Raw genomic sequence first — 26,380 nt, 5'->3', positions numbered from 1 at the left:
CTCCGGAGGGTGATAACGGCCCCGCGACCGGAGAAGCAATTAGTGATCGACAGCTGCTACTATCAGATCACTTATCGAGGAGCAATAATTGACAAAAGATAAGAACCCCAAGGGTCCTTAAGTGAGACGCGCGTTCTGACTACGCAGGAGTGCTGTAACCGGGCGAGCGCCAAGACCCGGGAATGCAAGGGGAGGGGGCGGGCGATATTATTGGGGGGGGGAGGGGGGGAACGTTGTTGGTTTCGGTGGCGGTTTGATGGAAGGGATTGTTCAGATAGTCAGATAGGGCATGTTTAAGCAATATATTGGGATGATTGGCAGCAGTTTAAATTCTACGTTTTATGTGGATTGGCCCGTAATTGAGCAGTGCCGGGTGGCTTTAATCGGGGGTATAAGTCCCATATAGTCCCCGTCAAACGACGAGGCGAAATACCCGATTTGGCCAATTTGCGGGTCAAGCTCCGTAGCAAATGCGGGCGTTTCCACTTTTCCCACGACCTCGCCTAACTGGCAACGGTATTTAAGAGTCTTGGCACTCATGGGAGCCATCTCCAAACTCATCTGCCGGCTCGGAACAAGCAAGTTGACGGATATGGCATGGGCAATAGGAGAATGCGGAACAGAATGGGGAATGAGATGGGCTTGGTGGATTCGTGGCTGGAAACCAGTGCTTGGAAGTCCAACCTGTTTTTTTTTTACCTCTTATACCGATGCCTTGGGCGCCATCGGGCAAGTGCAGTTCCAGCTGGTGCTCTTCGCTTTCTTTACCCCCAACCGCCGCCCCCGGTACATCCCCGTCAAGTTCGACTTAGCAGCTGCTGCACATGCTATTGTTGCATGTCTCCAAGCAGTGCTTGCTTGCTTGCTCGGGCTGAGATAACCGGATCTCCGATTCCGAATCGTGACGATTCACCTTGTCCACTCTCTCCACCTTGGAAGCCATGTCGCCCTCCGCCGTTCAGATCGAAGATTTGAGCTCGGCACCGTCAACACCTGCCACCGAGATGGCCGACAATGCGTCTAACGGGTCGACGCCTGGGATAACCACCCCAGGAACCCCATCCCCGGGAGAGCCCACGTATGCCTTCTTTACCAACGGCACCAATGGCGCCAGCAACGGCACCAACGGAACCAACGGCACCAACGGCACCAACGGCACCAACGGTATTCACAGAACGAACGGAACCAATGGCACCAATGACACCAATGGCACCAATGGGTACTTTGCTGCCAACGGTGCCGCTCAACCCGCTACCGGAACCAAGTTCGAACCTGTCGCCATAATCGGCATGGCCTGCCGCCTCCCCGGTGGAATCTCGGACCCGGAAGAATTTTACCAGCTCTGCTGTCGTGCCCGCAGCGGCTGGTGCGAGATGCCCGAGGAGAGGTTCAGCAAGGCCGGCTACCACCATCCCAATCCCGACAAGCTGGGCTGCTTCAATCCCGTCGGCGGCTGCTTCCTGACCGAAGACGTGGCCCTGTTCGATGCCCCGTTCTTCAACATTACCGAGAGGGAGGCCATCTCGATGGACCCTCAGCACCGTCTGATCCTCGAGTGCACCTACGAAGCTCTTGAGAACGCCGGCATCCCCAGGCACAAACTTGTCGGAAAGAATGTCGGCGTTTATGCCGGCGGGTCCTTCACCGATTACGAGCTGAACAACCTGCGAGACCTGGACACGGCTCCCATGTACCAGTCTACCGGAAACGCGCCCTCGCTCATGTCGAACCGGATCTCGTACTATTTCGACTTCCGTGGCCCCAGCCACACGGTCGAGACGGCCTGCTCATCCAGTCTGACGGCGCTGCACCTCGCCATGCAGAGCATCCACAGCGGCGACTCGTCTCTCGTAGTGCTGGCTTCGAGCCATTTGAACCTTCTTCCGGACCATTTCGTCTCCATGTCTTCCCAGGGTCTCCTGTCCAGCGACGGGAGGTCTTACGCCTTCGATTCACGGGCAAACGGGTTCGGCAGAGGCGAGGGTGCGGGCGTTGTCATCCTAAAACCCCTCGCCGACGCCCTGAAGGACAACGACAACATCCGGGCGGTCATCGTCGGAACGGGCGTCAACCAGGACGGGCGCACCAACGGCATCACCATGCCCAACGCAGACGCGCAGCTAGACTTGATGAAGAAGGTCTACAGCGACGCGGGCCTTGACCCAAAGGACTGCGGATACGTCGAGGCGCACGGCACCGGAACCAAGGTCGGCGATCCGCTCGAGATGGGGGCGCTGCACAAGATGTTCGCCGAGGGCCGAAACTCACGGAAGCCGCTCTATGTGGGCTCCGTCAAGACCAACATCGGCCATCTCGAGGGCGCCAGCGGCATCGTGTCCCTCATCAAGTCGGCCATGATGCTGCAGAGGGGCTACGTGCTGCCCAACTACGATTTCAAGAAGGGCAACCCGGAGATCCCGTTCAACAAGTGGGGCATCAAGGTCCCCTCGAACCTCATCCCCTGGCCGAAGAGCAAGAAGTACATCAGCGTCAACAGCTTCGGCTTCGGTGGCGGTAATGCCCACGCCGTGCTGGAGGCACCCCCCAAGCGCCTGAACATCCCGACGGCGTGGGATGGCGAGTACGCCGAGCCCCGCCGCCTCTTCGTGGTCTCGGCCCACAGCAAGGAATCCCTCGCCGCCCAGATGCAGAACGTGACCGTGTATCTGGAGCGCCACCCAGTGGCCTTCCAGTGGAACCTGATGGCCAACCTCGCCTACACCCTGGGCCAGAGGAGGTCGTTCCTGCCCTACAAGGCCGCCGTCTGCGCTGCCGACGGCGCCGCATTGACCTCGGCCTTTTCCATGGCGCCATCGAACCCCGTGAGGACGACCACCCAGCCCAACATCGGGTTCGTCTTCACCGGCCAGGGCGCACAGTGGCACGCCATGGGGCGCGAACTCGTCGGCGCGTACCCGATCTTCAAGCAGTCGCTCGAGAAGTTCGACGCCTGCTTGGCCCGCCTCGGCGCGAGCTTCAGCCTGATGGAGGAGCTCAACCGCGACAAGGATACCTCCCGTCTCTCCGACGCCGAGCTCAGCCAGCCCAGTTGCACGGCCATCCAGCTTGCCCTGGTCGACCAGCTATCCGCGTGGGGGGTCCACCCCAAAGCAGTCGTGGGCCATTCCAGCGGCGAGATCGGCGCCGCGTATGCTGCGGGCGTTCTCACCCTCGAGGAGTGTGCCGCCGTCGCGTACTACCGCGGACAGTCGGTGCTACAGCTGAAGGCGGCCCACCCCGGGCTCCAAGGCAGCATGCTCGCCGTCGGCGCCGGACCGAGCGAGATCATGCCCCTGATCAAGACGCTCAAGGCCGGCAAGGCCACCATCGCCTGCGTCAACAGCCCCGGGAGCATCACGGCCTCGGGCGACGAGGAGGCCATTGCCGAGCTGCAGGCCAAGATCGAGCAGAAGCAGCTCTTCAACAGGAGGGTGCGCGTCGACACGGCCTACCACTCCCACCACATGGAGCTGGTGGCCGACTGGTATGGCAAAGCCGTCGGCGAGCTCGTGCCGACGGCCAAGTCGGACGTGGCTTTCTACTCGTCGCTGAAGGGCCATCGCGTGGACTGCTCCGAGCTCACGACTTCCTACTGGGTCCGCAACCTCACCCAGCCAGTGCAGTTCTCCGGGGCTCTCACCGAGATGTGCACGCCCACGGCGGGAGGCGAGAAGATCGACCTGCTCGTCGAGATCGGACCCCATTCGGCCATGGGAGGCCCCGTAAAGCAGGTACTCAAGGCCATGGAAAGCCTGACCAAGAAGCCCCTCTATCTGTCTTGCCTTGAACGGAACAAGGACGCAGTCGAGACCGCCCTCAACCTGGCCGGGTCTCTCTTCGCGCACGGCGCCATGCTCGATTTCGAGGCCATCAACTTCCCCGTGCCTCCCGCCAAGGCGCTCGAGGTGTTGACCAACATCCCCAAATACCCGTGGGACCACACGAGGCGGTACTGGTGGGAGTCGCGGATCAGCAAGAACCACCTCCACCGGCCGTTCCCTCGCAACGACGTGGTCGGCGCGCTGGCCGACTACTCCAACGAGCTCGAGCCGACGTGGCGCAACGTGATCCGCGCGGACGAGCTGCCGTGGGTGCGCGGCCACATGATGCAGGACATGATCATCTACCCCATGGCCGGCTATCTCGCCATGGCGGTCGAGGCGGCGGCGCAGAGGGCTGCGCTCGCGGCCAAGTCGTTTGACCGGTTCGCCTTCCGGGACGTGACCATCAGCCGCCCGCTCGTCATCCAGGAAGGGTCCGACGCCGAGGTCAACATCACCCTGCGGGCCTACACCGAGGGGACGCGGCAGTCGTCCAAGGACTGGGACGAGTTCCGCGTGTTCTCGTGGAACCGGGACCGCAACTGGATCGAGCACTGCCGCGGCCTGATCCGCGTCGAGCAGAGCACGGATACCAACGCCGTGCACGACACGGCAGCCGACGAGCGGGCCTCGCTGGAGGAGCGCAAGGCCAAGGTCGCCGCCGGTTGCAGCAGCAGCAGCGGCGTCGCCGTCGATCCGAAGGAGCTGTACCGCGAGCTCGAGGGCGTGTCGGCCAAGTACAACGCGCAGTTCCAGTCGATGGAGAACTGCACGGGAAGCGACACCAACTGCGTGGCCGACATTGTCGTGCCCGACACGAGCCGTGGCATGCCCAAGGGCCACGAGTCGCCCCTCATCATCCACCCGGCCTTCCTCGACCAGTTCACCCACGCCGCCTGGGTCATCCTCGGCGCCGGCCGCGGGAAATTGGCCGCCCTGTACATGCCGCGCTTCTTCAAGAGCCTGACCATCTCCGCCGACGTCTGCCGGGCGCCCGGCGATCGGCTGCGCCTCTACGGCGAGGGGAATCCGGACTTTAAGAATCCAGGCTCCACCAAGATCACCATGTTCGCGACCACCGAGGACGGCGCCTCGGAGCTGATCAGCATGGACGGGCTCGTCGTGGATCCGTTCCTGGATACGGGAGGTCTATCAGACAAGGCCTCTACCCGCGAGCTATGCTACAAGATGACCTGGGAGCCGCTGTCGTCTCCCGAGGACACCAAGACGGATGCCGAGACCAACGGCGCAGAGGTTGTTGTCGCCGCCACCCACACCCCCGAATTATCGGAGAGCATCTCCATCATCTGCACGCCACAGCAGGAGAAGGCGCTGGGGTCGACATTGAAGGCGCAATTCAGCGGGTCCAGCAAGACCAGCATCACCATGGGATCCCTCGACAAGGCCGACACGGACGGCAAGCTCTGCGTCGTCATCTCGGAGCTGGACCAGCCCCTGCTCGCAACACTCGATCCAGCCAACTTTGCCCGCGTGCAGAAGCTCGCCCAGTCTGCAAAGGGCATCCTCTGGGTCGTCCGGGGAGCCCACACAGACTCGACGGATCCGCGCCTCGGCATGATCCTCGGCCTGGCACGCACCGTCCGCTCCGAGACGAGCCTGAAGTTCGCCACTCTCGACCTCGACGGCGTCACCCCGCTCTCTGCCGCCCAGGCGTCGCAGCGGATATTCGACGTCGCCCGACACGTCTTCGGCAAGGGCGCAACCCCCAGCTCGGACATGGAATTCCAAGAGCGAGGCGGCGCCCTCAGCGTCTGCCGCGTGACCGACGACTCCGAGATGAACACCTTCGTCGAGCAGCACACCAACCCCTCGACAGACCCCTTCCTGCAGCCCTTCAACCAGCCCGGGCGCCCTCTCAAGCTGCACGTCGGGACCAAGGGCGCGCTGGACACTCTGCACTTCATCGACGACGCCATCGCGGCGACCCCGCTCAGACCCGACGACATCTCCATCGAGGTCAAGGTGACGAGCATGAACTTCAAAGACATCATGGTGTCGATGGGCGAGGTTCCCAGCCCCTACCTGGGCGTCGAGTGCGCGGGCGTGATCAGCGCCGTCGGCGCCGCCGTGACGCACCTCAAGGTGGGCGACCGCGTGTGCGCCAGCTCCGAGGGCGCCTACTCGACCTTCGTGCGGTGCAGGGCCACGAGCGCCGCGCGCGTGCCCGACTCCATGACCCTCGAGACGGCGGCCACGGTGCCCGTGGTCTTCAGCACGGCCTACTACAGCTTGTTTGACGTCGCGCATCTGCAGCGCGGGGAGTCGGTGCTGATCCACGCTGCTGCGGGGGGTGTCGGGCAGGCGGCTATCATGCTGTGCCAGATGGTCGGGGCCGAGGTGTACGCTACGGCGGGGAGCACGGCCAAGAAGGCGTTCCTGATGGAGACGTACGGCATCCCGTCTGAGCGCATCTTCTTCAGCCGGGATACTTCGTTTGCCGTTGGTGTGAAGCGCGCGACGGGCGGGCGTGGGGTCGACGTGGTGCTCAACTCGCTGGCCGGGGACGCGCTGCGGGCGACGTGGGAGTGCGTCGCGCCGTTCGGCCGGTTCGTCGAGATTGGCAAGCGCGATATCCTCGCCAACTCCGGGCTCGGCATGGCTGTGTTTGAGCAGAACGCCACCTTTGCTTCGGTCGACCTCACCGTTGTTGCGTCTGACAGGCCCCTTGTCATGAGGCGTCTTCTTGAGGATGTCCTCCGGTTGCTTTCCTACGGCGCTGTCAGGCCCATCTCGCCTGTCACCACGTTCCCCATCTCCAATGTTGAGGCCGCCTTCCGGACGCTGCAGGCCGGGAAGGTCCACGGCAAGATTCTCGTCACTGCTGGGCCGGACGACATGGTCAAGGTATGTTCTTTCCCCTCCTCCCAACAAGACTATAAACGGGAAGCTAACACCAATGTCCAGGCAACCTATTCCTCAAAGACCTTTGACAGAATCCTCCGCAGCGATGCAACCTACATCATCATCGGCGGCACGGGCGGTATCGGCCGCAGCATGACCAAGTGGATGGTCAGGAAGGGAGCCAAGAACATCGTCATCGTCTCCCGGTCGGACACCATCTCCGCCAAGGTTGCCGAGGTGATGGAAGACGCCAAGAGCCTCGGCGCCAACGTCGTTCTGCGCCGTTGCGACGTTTCCGACAGCCAGGATGTTGAGCGCATGGTCGGGGAGATTGGGGCTCAGATGCCGCCGGTACGGGGCGTCATCCACAGTGCCATGGTTCTAGACGTGAGTGTCATCACTCCAAACACCCTTATCTTGCCTCACTAACACAACATCCAGGACGTCCTGTTCGAAAAGATGGACTTCACCCAGTGGGACAAGGTCGTCAAGTCCAAGGTCGCCGGCTGCTGGAACATCCACACGGCGCTCTCTCACGCAACCCTCGACTTCTTCATCGCCCTGAGCTCGGTGGCCGGCATCATCGGCAACCATGGGCAGGCGGCCTACGCCTCGGCCAACACCTTCCTGGACTCGTTCGTGCAGTTCCGCCGGCGCCAGGGCCTCGCCGCCACGGCGCTCGACCTCGCCGCCGTCAGCGACACGGGCTACTTGGCCGAGAACGCCGAGAGGCAGAGGCAGGTCATGGAGCAGATCGGCGGCGAGGCCATCGCCGAGCGGGAGATCCTCGCCCTCGTGGCGGCCGCCATCACGGGCCGGGCCGAGGAGACGTGCGGGTCGCAGGTGATCACGGGTCTCAAGCTGCCCGCGGCCACGTTCCCGAGCCTGTTCTGGTCCTCGGACGGCAAGTTCTCCGAGCTGGTGGCGCGCGCCGCGTCGGAGCAGGGCGCCGAGAGCGGCGCCCAGGCGGCGGTGTCGCCCGGCGCGGCGCTGAAGCGGGCGACGTCGCACGCCGAGGCGCACACCATCGTCGTCGAGGCGCTGATGGACAAGACGGCGTCGGTGCTGATGCTGCCGCGCGAGGAGCTCGACCCGACCAAGGATATTGTGTCGTACGGGCTCGACTCGCTCGTGTCCATCGAGATCCGCAACTGGATCACCCGCGAGCTGGGCGCTGCTCTGCAGATCCTCGACTTGCTCAGCAGCGGGTCGTTTGTCGCCATCGCGGAGCTAATTGTGAAGAAGACGGAGCTGGTTTCGTTTGAGAAGTAGGCTTGATGAGTGTGGCGTGCCGGGTGTAGGGGTGTTTTCTGGGGAGGTGTTTTTCACGTTTTACATCAGGTTGCTTCATTTCACTACGATTGTTATTATCTGAGAGATTTGTGTTTTTCTTTCCTTTTTATTTGCGATGGTTTTTGCTTTCTTTCTTTGTCTTCTTCTTCTTCTTCTTCTTCGTCTATTACTAGGCTTGCAACACATTCTGATCTTCTCTGTATCTAACCTTTTTGCGATGCCTTTGCATAACGGCAATGCTCTGCGAAGTTTTGCCTTACATAGTTTATATATCTCTTGGTATCCGTAGCAACTGTGTTTTCTCGCCGTATTTCCAGGTTTCCATCTCCGCAATCGCCGAATGGTCGTATTCGACACAGAGCTTGAAACTAGTTGTCTTGCCTACGACACTACCCGAGACTATCCGAAAATATCCAGCTAATCGCGCGTCCCTGACGAAGGTCGGTCAGCCTCAATCGGAGAGGACTGAGGCGGCGAGTAGGACCTCCCAGGAGGCGGAGGGCCTTTGAGGCCTAACAGGAGCGGAACCCTTTCTCGAGGAAGCTCCGTGGACGGAGGACTCCACCCGGTCGGCCTAGGCCTGGTGCCACGCGTATCGGGCTGCGGCTGCGGCTTGTGAAAGTAGCTATACCAATACATGATCTCCTCTGCCTTCGAGTCAAGAAGCTCATCTAGGGTGTCGTCTCCGGCCTCAGCATCTTCGTCTTGTTCGTGATCCACAATGACGACCCGATCCTCCGTAACGAGGCAGTTGACAAGATTGGCATCGTACGGCACGACACCCAGGCCCAGTATCGCCTTGAGCGACGCCCGAACCATTCGCTCGATTTCTTCCGCGCTGTATTCTATTCCCCATCGGTGATGGCGCCCAGGTGTTTGCCCCCCACATCCGACAAGAAGAGTGCCCCCGTTCCGTCAGCTCTAATCTCCCCGTAGAAGACAGGCACTACCTGTCCCTGTATGAGCTTGAGCTTGTTGTACATTCGTATCTCGGTGTCGAATTCCTCCTCCCATTCCGCTTTCAGCTTCTTGATGATGACCGTTCCGGGTAGAAACGGCCCCGGGAACCAGGTCCGGATCCAGTCCTGCGCAATATGGGGGAGCCACCGGGTGGTCCACAGGACCGCATGCCCCAAAGTCCCGTGATCGACGTTGAGCCAGAGGACGTTGTCCCAATCGCTACCAACGCGCCTTGCTAAACCAGACACGAGACTGCAACCTAGCCAAAACTAGAGCCAGTCAGCGCGAATTCCGCAAGCAACAAGTGCCCATTATACCTTGTAGTGACGCGGTTTCTCGGCCTCCACCATACTTTCTTTAGATCATCTAGATGAAGAAGCGCGTTGTTGTCCAGGATTTTGTTAATATGGTATGCGGATCACATCATTGGCTCAGCCTCCTTGCATTCGGCCCCTGCCTGGCCGGCACCCAACATAGAATGTGGAATATGCCAAACCTAAACCAAGGTATGGGAGAGTAGGACCAAGTTAAACAGACAAGTCTAGCAGGTGCAGCAGATCCATAGGGTACAGGATTCCCCTATGGAAGCCATGGACGAGATGGATATTTACGAATGACTTCCTCCAAGTATTAGTCCAAGTATTAGTTCTTACCTTAGCCCTCCCTAGTGTGCGTAGAACTAGAGGAGACATGCGTGCTTGATCATTTGTTGTCGAGTGTGGGATGTGGAGAACGGCTGGCTCGAACAGAGAAAAAAAATTCCACGATTAACAGCACTTTGAGCTTCCCAAGAAGTGAGTCGCGGGCCACGATTTTACAATGGCGTCGAGGGGACAGGTCGACTTGCATTCGTTATTTTGATCGAAGCGATCAGCAGCTGAACACAGGCCCAGTAGTGGCCTGCATTGGTGTTCCGTATCTGTTGGCGAAGCCAATGATGAATACCAAGGAGGGGTAAGGCATCTGTGAGGATCTGCCTGTAAGCCCAAGCAAGATGGCACCCCCTCATTGGGCATGGAATGGGCCAGGGGGCGTCGAGGACTGAGATGCTGCAGTCTTTCATTGGTCTGAGCAATCCGAGAGAGGGGGACGGAGAGAAGCTGAACTCGTCCACGGATATATCAGCTGCAGCTTTTCTCATGTCCTGCCAATTCGTAGTCACTTTCAGCTACCATGTAAAGTCTGTGGACGCGAATTAACTCGACAAATTGATCCCGTACCCAGATCCGTGACAATGTGCGGCTTCGGTTTTCGACGACGGGCCACGGAGTCCGATGAGGAGAATCTGGACGGCCCGGCTCGTCCGATCAAGAACCCACCAGACGTCACGGAGACTCCCAGCAGCGCAGTCCCTAAGGCAACACCTGAGGCACCACCCGAGGCACCACCCGAGGCACCACCCCTACTCCGTGTCTCAACCGATATCTCCCCTCCCGCCAACCAGCTCTGCGACACCTGCAAGCTGCTAAAGCTCTCTCCAAGACGCTTCGTCGTCCTCCCAGGCGACAAAGAATGGAACAAGCCCAACCAGCCCGACGACCTCAGCATCTCCTTCGGCAAGGTCTCGGACATCAAAGAGAAGAAATTCTGCCCGCTATGCCGCCTAGTCGTGCACGCCCTCGGCGGCGCCAGAGTCCCGAGCTTCGAGGACGGAGAGCCCGTCCGCGTTGACCTGAGCTGGAACACCGACGGGCCCAGGCCCGACGCCAGCGCGCCGTGGAGCCACGTGCCCGAGATCCGCACCCTGAGGCCGTACGCGAGGAAGCTGTCGGGCGGATTTATCCAGTCCGAGAGCCTCAATCTGTTCCCCGAGATCACGCTTCTGGCCGACGACTCTCCCGTCCCGTCAGCCACGTACTTTGTCCGGCCCATCTGCGCGGAGCAGATCGACTTTTCCCTCGCTCGGAAGTGGCTGTCCACCTGCGAGTCGCACCACGACAAGACCTGCCAGGAGGCTGTCACCATCCAGGAGATGGGCAGGTCGCATCCGGCGGACGAGATCCCGGACTTTCGGTGCCTCGACGTGGAGCAGAACTGCCTGGTGAAGGTGCCGAGCGGGAGTCGCTACGCGGCGCTGAGCTACGTCTGGGGTCGCCAGGAGTTCTTCACCACCGTAATGGCGAACGTCGATGACCTTGAGCGGGCCGGATCCCTGGAGGAGCGCGAGTATCTGAAGCAGATACCGCAGACGATCAAGGACGCCATGCAGGTGGCCAGGGAGGTCGGCATCCGGTACTTGTGGGTGGACAGTTTGTGCATTGTTCAGGACGACAACACGGGCAAGAAGTTGGACACGATCAAGAAGATGGACCTGGTGTACAGCGCTGCGCACTTGGTGGTGGTTGCCGCCAGCAGCGCGGATGCGTACGCAGGTATTGCCGGCATCCATCCGGGAACTCGGGGGGTTCGCCAGCCCATCGAGGAGATTGCGCCAGGGTTCCGACTGGCTTTCAAGACACGATGGCAGGATTATATCAAGGATGCCGTGTACTACACTCGCGGTTGGACGTTAGGACACCTTCATTCTCTTGGCTGACTTTGTTGTAAAGCTGACCAAAGTAATAGGTTCCAGGAGACGCATTTCGCCACCCGATCTCTGATCTTCATAGGCGGGCAGGTCGTTTTCAGCTGTAAATCCGTCAGTGAGTGGCAAGAGCACGTGTTTGAGACGGAGGCCGAGATAAGGGGCAAGAGCGAGGAAGAGGGCCGTGGCGGCGGCCCCTTTGAGGGGGACGACATCGGCAATTATGAAGGTCTGATCCAAACCTTCTCGGAGCGCGTGCTCTCCTTTGACTCGGACGTCTACAACGCCTTTGCCGGGGTAGCTACCCAGCTCTCTTTCCGACTGAAGACGGACCTGTGCCACGGCATCCCGACCGCCTACTTCGACTGGTTCCTCCTCTGGGGTCCGCTCTCGAACCAGGTCCGGCGACCCAATGCCCCGAGCTGGTCCTGGGCCGGCTGGGTGGGCGGCTCGTTCCCTCGGATATGGGACTGGTACAACCGCAGCATCCGCCGGGTCCAGAAGGCGATCCGGAAGCGGACTTGGGTCATCTGGTACCACCGGCTGAGCCACGACTCGACGCAATGCTTCCTCGTGCACACGCACAACAAGGCAAGCGAATCATCCAAGAAGAAGCTGAATTTCTACGGCGCCAAGTCCCACCCCCGCTTCGGCGACCTGGACTGTTCACGCACGGAGCCAACCGAGAGGATCCTCAAGATACATGCGCCTACGCCTGCGCCGACGTACACGACCGACATACTGAGCAAGCGGGCTGGATCCGGATTCCTGCAGTTCTGGACCGTCTCCCTGACGCTGAGGCTGGATGAGCCGACGAGCATCGCCGAGGACGTGGGCCCCGAGCATACCCGGCGCCGGCTGGGGATATTCGGGCGCAGCGGGCACGAGCTGGGGACCGTCTCGGTGCAGGGGGACTGGGCCAAGAAGAATGCCGTTCCAGTGGAAAGGGAGTTCATCCTTCTCTGCGAGGGCAGGGATGAGAGGGCCGAGGGTGGGAGGATCGATGATGAGGAAGGATGGAGGTACATGGCCATGCTTATCGATTGGCATGGGGAGTATGCGGAGCGGGTTGCAATTGGGTCAATCGGAAAGGCGGACTTGAAGGAGGCCCTTGGGGATGGGGCTGTCTGGAAGGAGATCATTTTAGGGTGACGAGCTCGTTCTGTCATCGATATAACAGCGTCATGTCCGAGCTATTCGAGGGGCAGAGCAAGGGGTAAAGCGTAGGAAAACGTGCCTGGTCCTGCTGAGACCACTCTCCAGCAGACATTCTCTCTGTCGGTTGTCGGAAATATAACCTATCAGCACACTCTACTGAGGACACACAGGACATCAACGTAAGGAATATGATACGATTTGATCTGGCACCCATCGTTGGTTTCCCTCAAGGTAGGTAGATATAATTAGATATACATGACTAGACGGAGATTCCGTTGCCAACTTCAAGGAAAATGTTCAGTTCTGTCTGCCTCTCCTTAGCATTCCGCGAGCGGTAGCTCACGAGAAAAGACGACCCTCGAGGTCATTTCTGAGGGCTATTAAGAGCCGTGTCCGTCGTGCTATAATTACAATATGAAGTTCCCGCCGCCCGTTCCGTTGCTTCTTCCTACACAGACCGGCCGTCAAACCAGATTAATCACCCGATCCTCGCTCTCCGCAGGGTCTTCTGTTTCGTCCACAGCGCTGCCGTGGTGTTGCACTTCCTCCACTTAAAGTTGATGGCCTCGGTGACCGGATAGGTGGTGTTGGTCTCGGGAATCTCGTACTTGCCGAAATAGCCGTACGCCTGGGTACTGTTATCTGCCTTGGTCTGGGTCGTGAGGGCGACCCGGACGTTGACGTTCAGGATGCCGTTCGCGTTGCATGGCGACCATATATTGTTAACGGGCAAGACAGCATCGACGAATTCCGTCTTGGGCAGGTCGTCCGTGTTTGTGAGCTGTTCCTGGGTCGTTTCCTAAGGGGGGTGATGGTTAATTTAATTCGATGGACAGCTCTTCCGTGGCTTATCTCGCCACCCTCCCTTAATTACTTACCGTTTTGGAAGCATCCTGTGACCAGAACGTCGTTAAATAGAATACAGCCGTAGCTCCCTTTTCCACTACGGCGTAGCCCCGGAGCGTGACGTTATCGGCGCTCAACTGCCAGCCCGTCGGGTTGCTGCCGAAGTTAATATGGGCCATGCAATTCTTGGTTCGGTCGGTGGGATTGCTGGTGATTCCAGCGGAGAAGTTGCTGAGTATGATGTCCCCGCCGGACCTCAGGTCGCCGATTACCGATCCGTTTGGGCAGCCGTTCCCGGAGAACGACACTTCGGTGATATTTGGAGCCGAAGGGGGTTCATCAAGGTCTGGGTCATCGCAGCCAACAACGGGCCTGCAGGACAGCGCACCCAGGAGGAAGGGGAGATATGTCTTGAGTTGCATGATTAATAAATTGTGGCCTTGGTTCTCGGAGCGGGAGCCGGGTTTCGAAGTTGGTCAGGGGCTTGCTCAAGAATGAAGTGGACGGACGATCTAGGGAAGGGGGCAAGCGGGGTGTATTTATTCACATTTCAAGCTTCCTCGTCGGAGGTCGGACCTGGTGGTGATGTTTGCAGCACTCGGTGGTCCAGAAACTGCGCGTAGGATTTACCAAGTTGATTGTGCCCGACATGGTCCTTTATCCATATTGGGACCCGCCTTTTCTATGACTGGTCTTTGGCAAGTTCGTGATATTTATGGAAAGGAAGCGGCTCGATCAGGTATTTTGCTGCACCCCAATTGGCTCCCCTGAGTAAGCTTATTGATTAACGTCCCCCTAATTTTTAAAACTGGGTTGCCGGGCTATAACGTTCCGTCCGGGTAGCAATGGCGGCGGCGCGGGAGGAAAGTTGGGGGGCCAAGACGTCATCGTGATAATTTGTAGCACCGTTGACTTGGTGATGGTCTTTTCTCTCAATCCTCCAATATCATCTGTGGCTTGGCCACTTTGCCAATAAGAGCTGAGGAGTGGGTTCTTCGATTGACTGATGTGATTTTGTCTTCCCCTGGAGTGAAATCAGCTGGGTCTCAACATGGTGGAAGAGGACGAGCTCTCGAGCGATTCGATAAGTATCTCCTTCAGCTCAATTAAATACTTACGTTACGCTCGATAACTGCAATGGGTTCATCTTATAACAAGACCCTCCCAAACGATCTCAAAAGTCGCCTGTAATTCCGACTTCTCTGGACTGTCTCCTCAACGGCCCCCAGTTTCAGGGTCTGTCTGGGGGCTGAGATAAGGTGCTTAGCGCCTTATGGGGGCGGTTTATCTCGCCTTTATATATTTGGTGCCATTCCAAACCATCATCACATCTCCGATGCAGTATAATTAATAATCGTATCGACGGGCAGGCTTCCCGTAGAACCTTTACGAGGCAACTCTAGCTTTCGGGCCGCGCACTCGAGGTTTCGTAAGAGGCCATTACTTTGGAAGAATGTGTGCCTCCGGGCTGCAGTTGCAGCATGGCTTTCCGCTAGCCCGAGATCGACAGCGCCGGCGTCACGGGATCAAAGTCACCTCCCCCGAAGCTCAACCACGACCCCGGCTGCAATTTCGCCTGCTCTAGGCGACAAGATCAGCCCACTCCGTCGGCGGCACCGTGTGGACACTCATCAAATACTTACCCCTGACCACATCGTCCAGGTCTTGGCTGTGTCGAGGTAGGACAGGTAGACCTCCCCGAAGACGACCAGAATGACCAAGATTTGACTTCCGTTCTGCAAGAAGGGGACAGTCGCTTCAGCTTTCCTGGCTGTGGATCGCAATAACCAGAGCCAAGATGAATGGCCCATCGCATGTTCCTACCACTCGCCTGTATCCTATTTTTTCTCCTGTCGGTGTCGGGACATGATTCGTTATCCTGAATGGCTTACCAGCGTGATTTCCTCCCAGACTCGATCGATCCATGGTCCATCCACCGATAGCTCCTCAAGTTCGAGTAACGAGTAACGCCGAGCAGCACCGGGACACCCCATCCACTGGAAGGCTCACTGGATGCTGCTCTGCCCGTGCGACATACTCGGCTGCTGGGTCGCGGGCGTCATCGGAGGAGATGGCTTCTACGTGGTCGCAGGACTTTGGTCTTTTGTGTCATACATAATATCTCCAAGATGCATGGTGCATGGGACAGAAACCACGGCACCCCAAGCACATCCTCATAATTAAAAACGGGTGTATAAAACAGCATTTCCATTCAGGACCAGAACCCTCAGTCCCTGCCTCCTTGATGTCTTCAAACTGAGGTTCAGGTGCAGCCCTACTGCGGCCCGCCAAATGGAAACACGCGCCAAAGCCACCTCTCCGCCTCGAGCTCCTCGTCGAACCTGTGGCCCCATATGCGACGGTAGATGGCCTGCGCATCTTTGTCGAGCTTCGACGACCGCATAGCCTTGATGAAGTCCCAGTACTCGGGCATGAACTCGGCGCCCTCCCAGTCCACAACGCCGGACAGGCGGCCCCCGCCGACGAGCACGTTGGGGAAGAAGAAGTCCGAGTGCGTGAACACCGACTAGTGAGTCCGAGAAAACGCTGTCGGCACTTCTCGCTTCAGGTATGGCTCGACGCTCTTGGCCAGCTGTGCGTTCAGGTCGGCGTCGCTGTTGTACGGGCCGCACCCTCGTCCTCCTCCTCCTGCGCGGCGGTCGATGATGGGGCCCCCCGACACGTTGGCGAAGAGGTAAGGAGTCTTGTTCGGGATCCGGTGCATCTAGTCCAGAACGCCGGATAGGTCGTCGGCCAGCTGATCGCGCTCCTCGTAGGACATGCGATGGAGAACGTCGTGGACGCGCACACAGGACAGCCCGGTCATGACGAACTAGTAGTCGCCCCCGTCTGCGGACGTAGTCTGGAATGTGTCGATGAGACGAGGTGCGGGAATGGATGGCGCCTATCGCTCGAGAAGCTGCAGTGCCTTGGGCTCGTTGTGCTGGGACCGGGCGCATCTCTTGGCGTAGAGGCCCAGGGGCAGCCGATGCACGGCGTCCGATATATCTTGCGGCTTTCCTACATCCAGGAGACGGCGCCAGCAGAAGGTGCGGATGAACTTTGGCAGGAAGGGCCAGATACTGCGGGCCATGAGCTGGATATGGCGGTTGAGCAATGCTATATTCGCGAGAGCGAGAGAAAAAGGCAGTACTTGTCAGCACCGGACCTGAGAAGGATAGATAGCGAGAAGAAGAAAGAAGAAAGAAGAAAGAAAAAAAGAAACTGACACAAAGTCTGTCGAGGCGGCCAGCCTTCGGCGATATGCTCCTCAACACGGAAGTGATGAAGAGCGTTGGCGAATTTGTGATGGACTTTGAGAAGAAAGGAGCTCGGGATAGGAAGTTCTTTCGGGTCCTCAGTCGCCACCTTCTTTCAAATCCGCTACTTGGCCCCCCAAGTGTCTGGACCGAGTCCTCTAGTATCTGGCAGCCACCACCAAGTAGCTCTCCGCTCTGGTATCACTTGCTCCATTATGATACGCCTGTGTTGGTGGCACAAACCTGCTGATGGAGTGACACTAGACAAGGTCCGGCACGAGGCTAGAGAACATGACCTGAGAGATTGGGAGCAAACGCCACTTGACTTCATTGACGACCTTCGTCCCCGCTGGGAATTGGACGTGCAGACATTTATGAAGATGTCGGTCGAACTTTTGGTTGGAGAGGCCATCAAGAAGCCATTCTATCCTTGGAGACTCTTCTGTACGCTGCCGTCCACTTGTTCGGCTGGAATTACGACTTTCCTACCCTAGGAGCTCTCCTGTGGAGGATAGGCTGCATGTTTTTATCCGCCAACACTGTCACATTCTGGGTCTGCGAGACCACGGCCGGGATCATGCATAAGCGCCGAGGGTTGACTGCCTCGCTCCCCCCCCCCCCCCCAACAGAACTTGGACATGCTTCGCGCAGCAAAACATACATTAGACGCCAACAACTCCCGAGGACTCAGGGTGCGAAGCTGTAAAGAAACAGTCGGGCTAACACGCTCAACTCATTTGCGGCGAGTTATCCTTCATGTCACAAAGCAGTTGCGCAATCCTTGAAATGCCGCAGCCTCCGGCATCCCCGGCATCTCCAACATTGTCGCCGGCCACACAATCTTCATCGGCATCGCCAACACGGCAAAGGTAGAAAAAAACCATCCCCCGCGTCTTTTATCATATGACGAGATACCGGAATGGTACCAAGACAACGAGCAAATTCGGCACGGTTACCGGCCCGTGTCGTGCTCCGCTCGCGTGTCTCTTGCCAGCTGGCTTTACCTCCACAACGAGTCGGTGAACATCTACTCGCATTTGATCCCCGCCATCGGATTTCTTCTTGGTGAGTGGTACATCTTGGAATACCTCCATAGTAGGTACCAACATGTCACCGTTGCGGACCATCTAATCTTCGCCTTCTTCCTCCTGACGGCTACCGTGTGTCTCGGTCTCTCGGCAACCTATCATACCATGATCAACCACTCACAACGGATCGATGCCCTGTGGTTGCGCTTCGACTTGGTTGGGATAATTCTTCTCACCCTGGGCGACTTTGTGTCCGGTATCTACTTGGTCTTCTGGTGTGAGCCGCTGCAACGGAAGATATACTGGTCCATGGTGCGAACGCCACACACTGCACTGCACTTCCACGCTTCAGGATACGAACTAATCATGTGCCAACTTAGATCTTCACTCTTGGCGCAATCACGATATTTGTTCTTCTGAGCCCAAAGTTCCGTGGCCCTCGGTGGCGCACCTTCCGCCTCATGACAATTGTGGGCACTGGCTTGTCCGGTCTTGCGCCTCTCGGTCACGGAATATACATGTTTGGATTTGTCCAGATGCTGAAGCAGTCTGGAATGCCCTACTACCTAGTCGAAGGCGCCCTTTTGGGTCTGGGAGCTTTTATATACGCCGTGAGTTAGCCCCTCTTTCGGGAGCAAGATGGATCACCCAGTCTGACAAGGAGTAGGCGAGAATCCCCGAGAGTCTCAGTCCCGGCAAGTTTGATATATATGGCTCGTCGCATCAGTTGTTCCACATTCTGGTGGTGATCGCAACCGTGATTCATCTCGTCGGTATTCTCGCGGCATTCGACTACAACTATAATCATCGGATTTGTACAGGGAGGTGAGTGCGATGTTTGCAGTTTGGGGAGGGGGGGAACGCTTGAGCCCCAGTTTGAAGAAATCAAGGAGGCAAAACACTGAGGGTTCATTGAATGGGACTGTGCATGGCACCCCTGTTTTCAATCACGAGGATGTGCCCGGGGCGCCATAGTTTCTATCACATGCATCTTTGGGATACGGGTGTGCCAACATTGGGGGCATTTTGTAAGATTTGGGCCATCTGATGGTGTTGTTGGTCTTGTTAGCCTTGTTCGGATCACTCGCCTCCAGCCAATCCAAATTCCTGGCCAGCTGCTTCATTCACAACCAGTCGTACCTTCAGCTCTATGACAAGCCAAGACCTTTCAAGCGCTTGAGTAGTTGCTTATCTTAACCCTCTCCTCGTTTAAAATGACAGTGTTCGTCGCAGCCTGCTTAGCTTCCTCCTCGATATCCTCCACCGTACTTCCCAACGTGATGCTGATGTAAGCCTCATTGGCTTTTCCAAAGCCTGAAGGAGCCAGGTACGACAGGTAAGCACCCCAAAGCGCCGAGTATCCTCTAGCGGGACTTGAGCAAGGCCGTCGCGGAGAATGGTGTGCATGTCGGGGTCGATAACTGCGATTTTGAGGGCGGTGATGACTTCGTCCGAGTAGATGACCGACTCGCTTGTCCGATAATCGTAGAACCAAAAACCTGTCGGCCTCGTGATATGGAAGGTCCAGCCTTGACTGGGGCCACGGTGGAGATACAGAGCCCAGTGTCACCTGTTTGAAACCTCTTGCTCGGAGAGCAAGACGTACAGGCCATTGACTTCGAGGCGGAGAATGGAATCGCGCGACCCTCTAACATTAGATATTCCGGACTGGCGGCTAGAGCCTTGAGGCTGTTCGCCGGAGCTCTTAGAGGGCTTCTGGCTCGACTTGTTGGAAGAAGAGAAACCCATGACTTTTATTGATGATGGTGACAAGAGTACAGGGTAACCATGGAAATGTGTGGTTTGAAGAATGGTGATGTTAGAGTTGGGGTAAGTGGTAGGATACGACAGTCGGGTCCAAGGATGGATCCTATTGGCTGTAAATGGACAGCGAGAGTGCCAACCGCAATCACATGCAGAACCTTCCTTCAGCGCGTACTTTAGGTATTTGGAACTGACAGCAGTGGGCGGCTGCGGCATGTTACGCTGCTAACACCTCGGGCAGAATTACCCAGGTTCACCATTCCCAGATTTAGTGCATCGAGTACACGCTAGAGCCTCTTCAAGATAATAAGATCTATTAAGCAATGGAGAACGCCATTTCTCAAGCAAGCGTTCGAAGAGGCTAGAAATGTTATCTTGCAAGCTAATCTCACGCACATCGAACACAAGCTCCTTGTCGACTTCATCGAGCAGGCAGCCAGCCCCGATTTGGCAGCATGTGAAGTATTGAAAAGGGCTAGGTGCAATACGGGCCGTCCCATAGAAGAAACCCTGCGTGACTTCAAGAAGGATTGGCACAGCCTGGTTGCAACAGGTAGGTGGATGGATGGATGGATCTGAATTGAACCCAATGCTGAATGAACCCTCCACAGTCGCTCACTCAATGCCAAACCCGGTCCATGATCCCACCCTCAGAGACCTCGTCTATCGTCGCGATCAGTCCCGGCGCTGCGTCACATCTCCGGAACGCCGGCAACTCGCTCCACCGGAACCGACATTCATCTTACCGCCGTCTCTGGCGCGCCTCCTCGGAGATGAGGACGGTGTACCACGCTCGCTAATGGACGCATTCATGACCCCGTCGGGAGCCTCTCAGGTGTGGAACAAGCTCCCAGACACAAGTGCTCAGGACATGCTCGCCAACATCTGGCTGCTCGCACCAGGAGTGAGCTACGCCTTTTGAAATGGCCATCTCCAGATCGGACCACGCAGAGTGACCCGGGAAGAATTCGATCCGGCTGCAGCTGAGGAAGGTGCATCGAGGGCCTAAGTGAGTGTCTTACATCTTCCCGACCGAGCCAGGAACCATTCTCTATTCGGCGCGCAGTCTATTGAACGAGGGTTACTAGTACCACATAATGCAACTCTATCCCGAACCCTACGAAGAAGACATTCTTCTAGCCGATGGATATCCTTTCGATAACGAGGGCGGCTATCTCAACTTTGGTCTACAGACCTTGGCGATCTTGTCCTGATTCGACTTGTGCATATCCATGTGCGAATGGGGAACCAGCCAGTGGATATGCTTGGACGTGGCGGGGAAGGGAAGGGTGTCTGTGTCTGGAGCCATGATCAAAAAGCCGCCCATGTCGGTGAAGAACCAGTGTCGCATCGGGAACCGGAAGGGCACAAAACCGAGGCACCTACGGCACAAAGCACTGGTATTTTAATTTTAATTTCAGCAAGTCCACCTACCTTGTTCTCCACAACAACCCTCTTTCCATTCTTGAGGTAGCGCGAGTCTTAGGGCCCTCGCCGACAGCGCAATATTGGTAGATGCCAAGGATGCTCCCGAGCCCGTGGACGGGGCCCGTGGACGGCCCCGTAATAATGGGCGGTAGCGCAAATGAGACAGGCATATCCTCGAATATCGTCACTTTTTTTTTTTTTTTGTTTGGGCGTGGGGACTGGCAGATCACCTGACAATGCCATCCAATTTACCTCCGGTCCGTGCGTTTTGCCGCGCGTAGTGTAGAGGCTCTTCTGCCACGTGAGAGGAAGCTTAAAACGCACGAACCACCAGAGCCCCTGAGATGTCCCCAGCCGCGGCCACTTCCCTGAACTCAGATGGTTGCCCATAATCGAGATAGAACACGATGGGGATGAAATAAGTTGTATATGATATCAATATTAGACAGTTGAGAGCTATACTAGGAGACGTTGCGGTATAATTCGTTCAGTTGCTACAGTTCGGGTACCCGACGCAAGACCGCCCTCCGTCACCCAGGCCAGAACAAAGTAGAAGAAAAGCCCTCCTTCCTGGCAAATTGGTCATGCTCTTATTGCTGATGAGGCACATCTTTTAGACGGTGCCCTTGTCCAGGACAGCTCCGTGCTGGCCACCAGCAAACGTGCTAGTCGGCTTCCACTTGGCAGACGTGCGTGGCGTGCTTTCCTCCATCATCTTGTCGACTTGCTCAAGAGAGAGGCCCTTGGTTTCGGGCACGAGGAAGTACGAGTACACGAACGCACAGGCGCACAACCCGCCCCACACGAAAAACACGGAGGATTTCATGTTTCCCTTGTGTTCTCCAACCATTTGGGGAGTTATCACAGCTGTAAACAAATCAATTAGAAACTGTAAAAGGATAATAAGGGACCGGAAAGACTCATATTATGGTATTCCATAACCAGTTAGAAGCCGTAGAAAGACCCACGCCGCGAGATCTGATGGGCAGTGGGAAGATTTCGCCGATGACGATCCAGGCGCCGGGACCCCAGGTGGAGGCGAAGAAGAAGATGAAGATGGCGATGAAGGCGATCTGTGCGTTAACAGCAGAGATATTATTGGCTCGAGAGAGCGTGCTTGACGCGTCAGACGGGTCGGGGATGTCGTGGGTGCGGTTGAATCCGACGGTGACGCCGACAATGGCCACGATGAACTGGCAGACGGTCATGGCGAGAGCGCCCCACACCAACAGGGGACGGCGGCCAAAGCGCTCGACGGTCCAGAACGAGAGGGGCGTCGAACAGACGTTAACGAGTGTGAAGATAAGCGAGATCAGGAACGTGTTCTCAATGGCGCCCGTGGACTGGAGGAAGGGGGTCGAGTAGTAGAAGATGAAGTTGACACCAGTCCTGGCAGATCAAAGTTAGCATACGACACATATGAGGGCGGGAATTGCCGCCGAAAATAAGCGTGATAGGCCCACTTACCACTGCTGCATCATCTGAAGCGAGGTACCCAGGATAGTGCGGCGGAGGTTGGACTTGCTCTGCCAGAGACCGCCCTTGAAGCAATTGGCCCAGCTGCCGAACCAGGTGGTGGAGGGAATGAGCTGACGCTCGTATTCCTCGTTGGCAACGATCTCGGCAAGCTCGACCTGGATGTAGTCAGATTCCTTGGGCTGGCCCCGCAGGCGGGAGAGGGAGTCGGTGGCGGCGGCAAGATTGCCACGCTTGACGAAGTATCTTGGGGAGTCGGGGAGCAGCATCAAACCACCACCGAGGATAAGAGCCCAGGGGAATTGGATGGCAATCGGGATGCGATAGGCGCCGGTGTCAGGGCGGTTCTTGGTGGCGTAGACGACAATCGAGGCGAGCATGATACCAATGGTGATGCAGAACTGGTAGCCGGCGACGAGGGCACCTCGAACCTTTCGGGGGCACTGTTGTTTTGGCGTGTGAGCGATTGCCAGCTGCTATTATGGGAGATAACGCGACTTACGATCTCGGACATGTACAAGATGACGATAGCAGACTCGAAACCGACACCGATACCAGCGATAAGACGACCGGACACGATGGCACCAAGGGAATCGCCAGCGCCGGTGATCATCTGGATGACACAACCGATCATGTAGATGAGGCAGCCCAAGATGACGGTCCACTTGCGACCGATGAAGTCGGCAGCATCACCGGCGATGATGGCACCGAAGAAGGTACCGCAGGAGAGAATGGAGACGATGAGCGAGCTGTGAGACTCGGAGACGGTGTCGGCCAGAGGACCCTCGACGGCGTGGATGAAGATCTTGGACCCGAGGACACCGTTGATGTAACCGGAATCGTAACCGAAGAAGATACCGCCGAAGGAGGCGAAGGCGCAGATCAGGTACGCCTGCCAGGTGACGGGGGCCTCGATGCGTTCGACATCGTCGGTGGTTCGTAGGCCAGTGGTTTCCAGGCCGCTGGTTTGCAGGCCGCTGACGGCGGTTTCGTCGGCCTTCTCAGACATCTCGATATACTTGACGATTTGCGGGGTGGGTGGGAGGAGGCGCGGGGTGTTGAGGGGAAGAAGACACACACACGAGGGAGAGGAAGGGGGAAGACGAGCGGACGAGTCGCGTGGATCATCTCCTTTATTAATTCCACAAGCCACGGTCCGGGGCCCCTGATAAAGAAAACACCAAGAGTGTACAAGCTCGAGCCCACATGCCCCCGTTTCCGTTTGCCTTGCCCCTGCCAATCCCTTGTCGCTTTCACCACCAGACGCATCCACAGTAAGCTTTGTGCCCCTAGCCAATACGCTGCCATTGGCCCAGCCCGACCTGCAACCGTTACCGTTGCATCGCAAGACGGTCGACCCGGTCACACAAGAGAAGCAAAAGGCCAGCCACGGTTGTCTGCAAAGCTGGGGAAATTGGCCGTTGCGGCGTTTTGCGGGGCGGCCAAGTTCGAAGAAAAATTAAGCATGCACACGCGCCGCAGGTGCAGAGCCGGTCGTTGACTCGGATTGAGATCGAGGACCCCTTGCCGATCGGTTCGGTGGGTCGAATCTGGACCTGATTGGCTGTCAACCCTGGCGGCACCCCCTGGAGAAGCACCGAGCGAGAAGTGCAACCCCTGCTGTCTCCAGCCGCCACGCTGGATTTAATTGGATCGGCGGCATCACTCCACTAGCGCTAACTGGCTCGGATGCTGCATGGCTTTGCTAATTGACCGAGGCCCCTCCGTTGTGGAAGGATCCTGATTTTTTGCAGCCACGATTCGTGGGTGCCACGAGTTTGTGACCCATGCCAGCGACAGAAGAAAAAGAGTGAGACATTCGGGAAGACCCTCGTCAAAACCCAAATAAACGCCCAATGGACCCCAAACCTTCATCATCTAAGACTTCCTGCGTAGGGCAGGCCCAAGGGAAGGGGCCCTGCACATGGCCTTGGTTGGAAGACCCCCGGCCCGATTGGCACTAAAGGTTGGCCCGAATTGATTGCGGCTCCACTCTCCACAATCTCTCCGCGCTCTTCCCGCTGGAGCCACAGCGGAGAGAAGAAACGATGGCGCTGCTGCACGGCGTGGCGTCGCGTGGCGCTGCGCTTCCAGAATCCAGACCGGGACAACAAACTCACGTGGGTTTTGCTCAAAACCTCCGGCGACGTCCAACCGGATCAGACGACCCCCCGGGAAGCGATTTCGAAGTGGTCTTTGTCCCTTCTTCACGGCGGCCAAGCCGAATGCATGAGCGCCGAGACTAGCTAGTATACATGAAGCCGCAATTGGCCACAATGCAACGTCTGATGAACCTGCTTCTCGGGCCAATATGCATTCTTCCCTTGATTGGCTGCTGGCGGCAGTTATCCCAGTTACCCGAGTAGGCACCCTTCCGAGCGGAGGAAGAAGCTTCACTGGAGAGAAAAGAGACGAGGTTCATTTCAGGCCATCATTACCACTTACCACGAAATAACCGATGAATAAGCCGCCCAACCGAGGCTTTGTTGGCGCTGGCGCCTGTCGATCTAGAGAGAAACAAAACGGAGAGAGAAGCAAAGAAAGAGGACACTCGCCCCCAAACTTGATGCATAAGCATTCTGCATCAAATGAGTCCCATGATCGAGCCATAATAATCATCTGATCCCTTGGCTTCCTCCCCAACCAAAGGTTTGACCAAAATATCAAAACGTTCGGGCCTACCCCAGTTCCCCTCACACCCGCATCCCCAAATCCTTCGTCTCCAACTCGGGCAGACCTGCAAGCGTGCATTCGTAGACGTGACAGACGACCCTTTCCCACATTAGCGTGTCCGTTACCTCAAGGCGCATGATCCTTGACAAGTGGGAAACGGCCCTTGTTCATCGGAGCTATTCTTAGTGCCTTGTTTTAAGCCGCCGCTTTTGGCAAACTGGGCCGAATGCTGCAACACCTTCGCTCCAACCCAACCAGCTACTCGTCCCGGGAGTCTGGACACGACAGGGAAGACGCTGGACCTTCGTTCCAATACGGAACGTTTCTCCTCGTCGTGTTCCCTGCATCATCGAGCTCTCGTTTGGGCGTCCCGGCGATTGGTCGGTTAGTTCGGCGAGCTGATGAAGACATGACTGATCTCGTGTGCGTGATCTCGCTCCTCTGCCCCCCCCGGTTTTGAGCCTCCCCGGAATGGCCCCGGAGCTAGCCCCTCATGACGACGTTCTCCGGCCTCATGCTGGGGGAATAGTGGATCAGCCCAGTGACGATTCACACCCACTTCTCCTCTGCGTTCTCTGCGTTCGCTGGTTCCTTGTGGGGAATTTGGCCGACACCAGCACATTCTTTTCGCCGAGTTCTCCATCGCCGAGTCCGTAATACGGCCCTACCACAGGTAATTATGGCCCAAGGCGGTGTGGACCGCCCTCGTCCTGTTTCATGCCCTAGAGCATGCTGAAGCCAGGAGAACGTCCAAAAGGGCCGAGGCTCAAGAGGATGACCCTTTTTTTCAAGGAACATCACAGCGCAAAATAGAGAACCAAACAAACCTCCCCAAACATGGAAAGGAATTGACATGTGGTGATTCGGCCAGCCAGCGCCCGTTGCCGTTGCCGGCGGCAGAGTTTCCTTCCAGTCTACCAACACCTGGAACGAGCCTCCCTTTTCCGAACTGTTTATGCATGTATAAAGGCTTATAATGACATTACTCTGGGCCGGGTATGCAATCGTCCTCGTCCGTCCTCCCACTAATTACATGTAGGAAGCTGCTTTCTCTGTGTGGGAGGGGGGTGCCTACTGGGGTAACTGCCGCGAGCAGCCAATCAAGGGAAGAATGCATATTGGCCCGAGAAGCAGGTTCATCAGACGTTGCATTGTGGCCAATTACGGCTTCATGTATTTGGTTATAATTCAGTGAACAATCCGGCCCAGTAGTTTGGTTCTCTCATGATGGCCAAGGACAAATCAGGTGCACGCTTATCGTGTCTGCTAGGTCTGGGGGTTTTGTGA

General features: G+C 57.3%; 8 protein-coding genes across 8 annotated transcripts; 4 read left to right on the top strand and 4 right to left on the bottom strand.

The window, feature by feature from the left end:
- The first annotated feature begins 930 nt into the window (after positions 1-930).
- QBC33DRAFT_598786 (uncharacterized protein) lies at positions 931-8,124 on the top strand. Its single transcript, XM_060432001.1, has 3 exons — positions 931-6,686; positions 6,747-7,070; positions 7,125-8,124. The coding sequence occupies exons 1-3, from the start codon at positions 942-944 to the stop codon at positions 7,953-7,955; spliced, it is 6,900 nt and encodes a 2,299-aa protein (XP_060279448.1). The 5' UTR covers positions 931-941; the 3' UTR covers positions 7,956-8,124.
- A 269-nt stretch (positions 8,125-8,393) lies between these two features.
- Positions 8,394-8,816, bottom strand: QBC33DRAFT_598782 (uncharacterized protein; the record flags this gene model as incomplete). The annotated part of the gene is made up of 1 exon (XM_060432000.1): positions 8,394-8,816. The coding sequence occupies exon 1, from the start codon at positions 8,793-8,795 to the stop codon at positions 8,394-8,396; it is 402 nt and encodes a 133-aa protein (XP_060279447.1). The 5' UTR covers positions 8,796-8,816.
- Positions 8,817-8,821: 5 nt separating this feature from the next.
- QBC33DRAFT_598781 (uncharacterized protein) lies at positions 8,822-9,286 on the bottom strand (the record flags this gene model as incomplete). The annotated part of the gene is made up of 2 exons (XM_060431999.1): positions 8,822-9,205; positions 9,254-9,286. The coding sequence occupies 2 exons, from the start codon at positions 9,284-9,286 to the stop codon at positions 8,822-8,824; spliced, it is 417 nt and encodes a 138-aa protein (XP_060279446.1).
- Positions 9,287-10,660: 1,374 nt separating this feature from the next.
- QBC33DRAFT_550215 (heterokaryon incompatibility protein-domain-containing protein) lies at positions 10,661-12,907 on the top strand (the record flags this gene model as incomplete). The annotated part of the gene is made up of 2 exons (XM_060429056.1): positions 10,661-11,444; positions 11,502-12,907. Coding segments are annotated over exons 1-2 (1,642 nt in total), but the record flags the coding sequence as incomplete, so codon positions are not given.
- Positions 12,808-14,072, bottom strand: QBC33DRAFT_248223 (uncharacterized protein). The gene is made up of 2 exons (XM_060422976.1): positions 13,497-14,072; positions 12,808-13,417 (listed from the first exon to the last, which is right to left on the bottom strand). Exons 1-2 carry the CDS (start codon positions 13,884-13,886, stop codon positions 13,097-13,099), a joined length of 711 nt encoding a protein of 236 aa, XP_060279444.1. The 5' UTR covers positions 13,887-14,072; the 3' UTR covers positions 12,808-13,096.
- Positions 14,073-15,830: 1,758 nt separating this feature from the next.
- On the top strand, positions 15,831-18,640 carry QBC33DRAFT_598761 (mPR-like GPCR protein; the record flags this gene model as incomplete). Its single annotated transcript, XM_060431998.1, has 5 exons — positions 15,831-15,976; positions 17,416-17,470; positions 17,636-18,064; positions 18,133-18,363; positions 18,420-18,640. 5 exons carry the CDS (start codon positions 15,831-15,833, stop codon positions 18,579-18,581), a joined length of 1,023 nt encoding a protein of 340 aa, XP_060279443.1. The 3' UTR covers positions 18,582-18,640.
- Positions 18,641-19,540: 900 nt separating this feature from the next.
- QBC33DRAFT_598757 (uncharacterized protein) lies at positions 19,541-20,597 on the top strand (the record flags this gene model as incomplete). Its single annotated transcript, XM_060431997.1, has 3 exons — positions 19,541-19,582; positions 19,862-20,069; positions 20,128-20,597. The coding sequence occupies 3 exons, from the start codon at positions 19,541-19,543 to the stop codon at positions 20,436-20,438; spliced, it is 561 nt and encodes a 186-aa protein (XP_060279442.1). The 3' UTR covers positions 20,439-20,597.
- A 558-nt stretch (positions 20,598-21,155) lies between these two features.
- On the bottom strand, positions 21,156-23,888 carry QBC33DRAFT_550205 (general substrate transporter). Its single transcript, XM_060429055.1, has 4 exons — positions 22,923-23,888; positions 22,412-22,863; positions 21,869-22,333; positions 21,156-21,813 (listed from the first exon to the last, which is right to left on the bottom strand). Exons 1-4 carry the CDS (start codon positions 23,427-23,429, stop codon positions 21,558-21,560), a joined length of 1,680 nt encoding a protein of 559 aa, XP_060279441.1. The 5' UTR covers positions 23,430-23,888; the 3' UTR covers positions 21,156-21,557.
- Positions 23,889-26,380: the final 2,492 nt, after the last annotated feature.

The sequence above is a fragment of the Phialemonium atrogriseum genome (genome assembly GCF_030411735.1).
Source record: "Phialemonium atrogriseum strain 8032-3 unplaced genomic scaffold QBC33scaffold_33, whole genome shotgun sequence".
In the NCBI taxonomy this organism is placed as follows: Eukaryota; Fungi; Ascomycota; class Sordariomycetes; order Cephalothecales; family Cephalothecaceae; genus Phialemonium; species Phialemonium atrogriseum.
This window is presented reverse-complemented; position numbering and strand designations above follow the sequence as displayed.

Bases quoted from the DNA above. Each gene is read 5' to 3' on its own strand.
- QBC33DRAFT_550205 (XM_060429055.1), bottom strand. From the start codon at position 23,429: ATGTCTGAGAAGGCCGACGAAACCGCCGTCAGCGGCCTGCAAACCAGC. The intron at 22,864-22,922 runs GTAAGTCGCGTT...CCAAAACAACAG, and splicing joins TCTTGTACATGTCCGAGATC to TGCCCCCGAAAGGTTCGAGG. The intron at 21,814-21,868 runs ATGAGTCTTTCC...TGATTTGTTTAC, and splicing joins TGGTTATGGAATACCATAAT to AGCTGTGATAACTCCCCAAA.
- QBC33DRAFT_248223 (XM_060422976.1), bottom strand. From the start codon at position 13,886: ATGCAACTCAAGACATATCTCCCCTTCCTCCTGGGTGCGCTGTCCTGC. The intron at 13,418-13,496 runs GTAAGTAATTAA...CACCCCCCTTAG, and splicing joins CACAGGATGCTTCCAAAACG to GAAACGACCCAGGAACAGCT.
- QBC33DRAFT_598786 (XM_060432001.1), top strand. From the start codon at position 942: ATGTCGCCCTCCGCCGTTCAGATCGAAGATTTGAGCTCGGCACCGTCA. The intron at 6,687-6,746 runs GTATGTTCTTTC...ACCAATGTCCAG, and splicing joins GGCCGGACGACATGGTCAAG to GCAACCTATTCCTCAAAGAC. The intron at 7,071-7,124 runs GTGAGTGTCATC...CACAACATCCAG, and splicing joins ACAGTGCCATGGTTCTAGAC to GACGTCCTGTTCGAAAAGAT.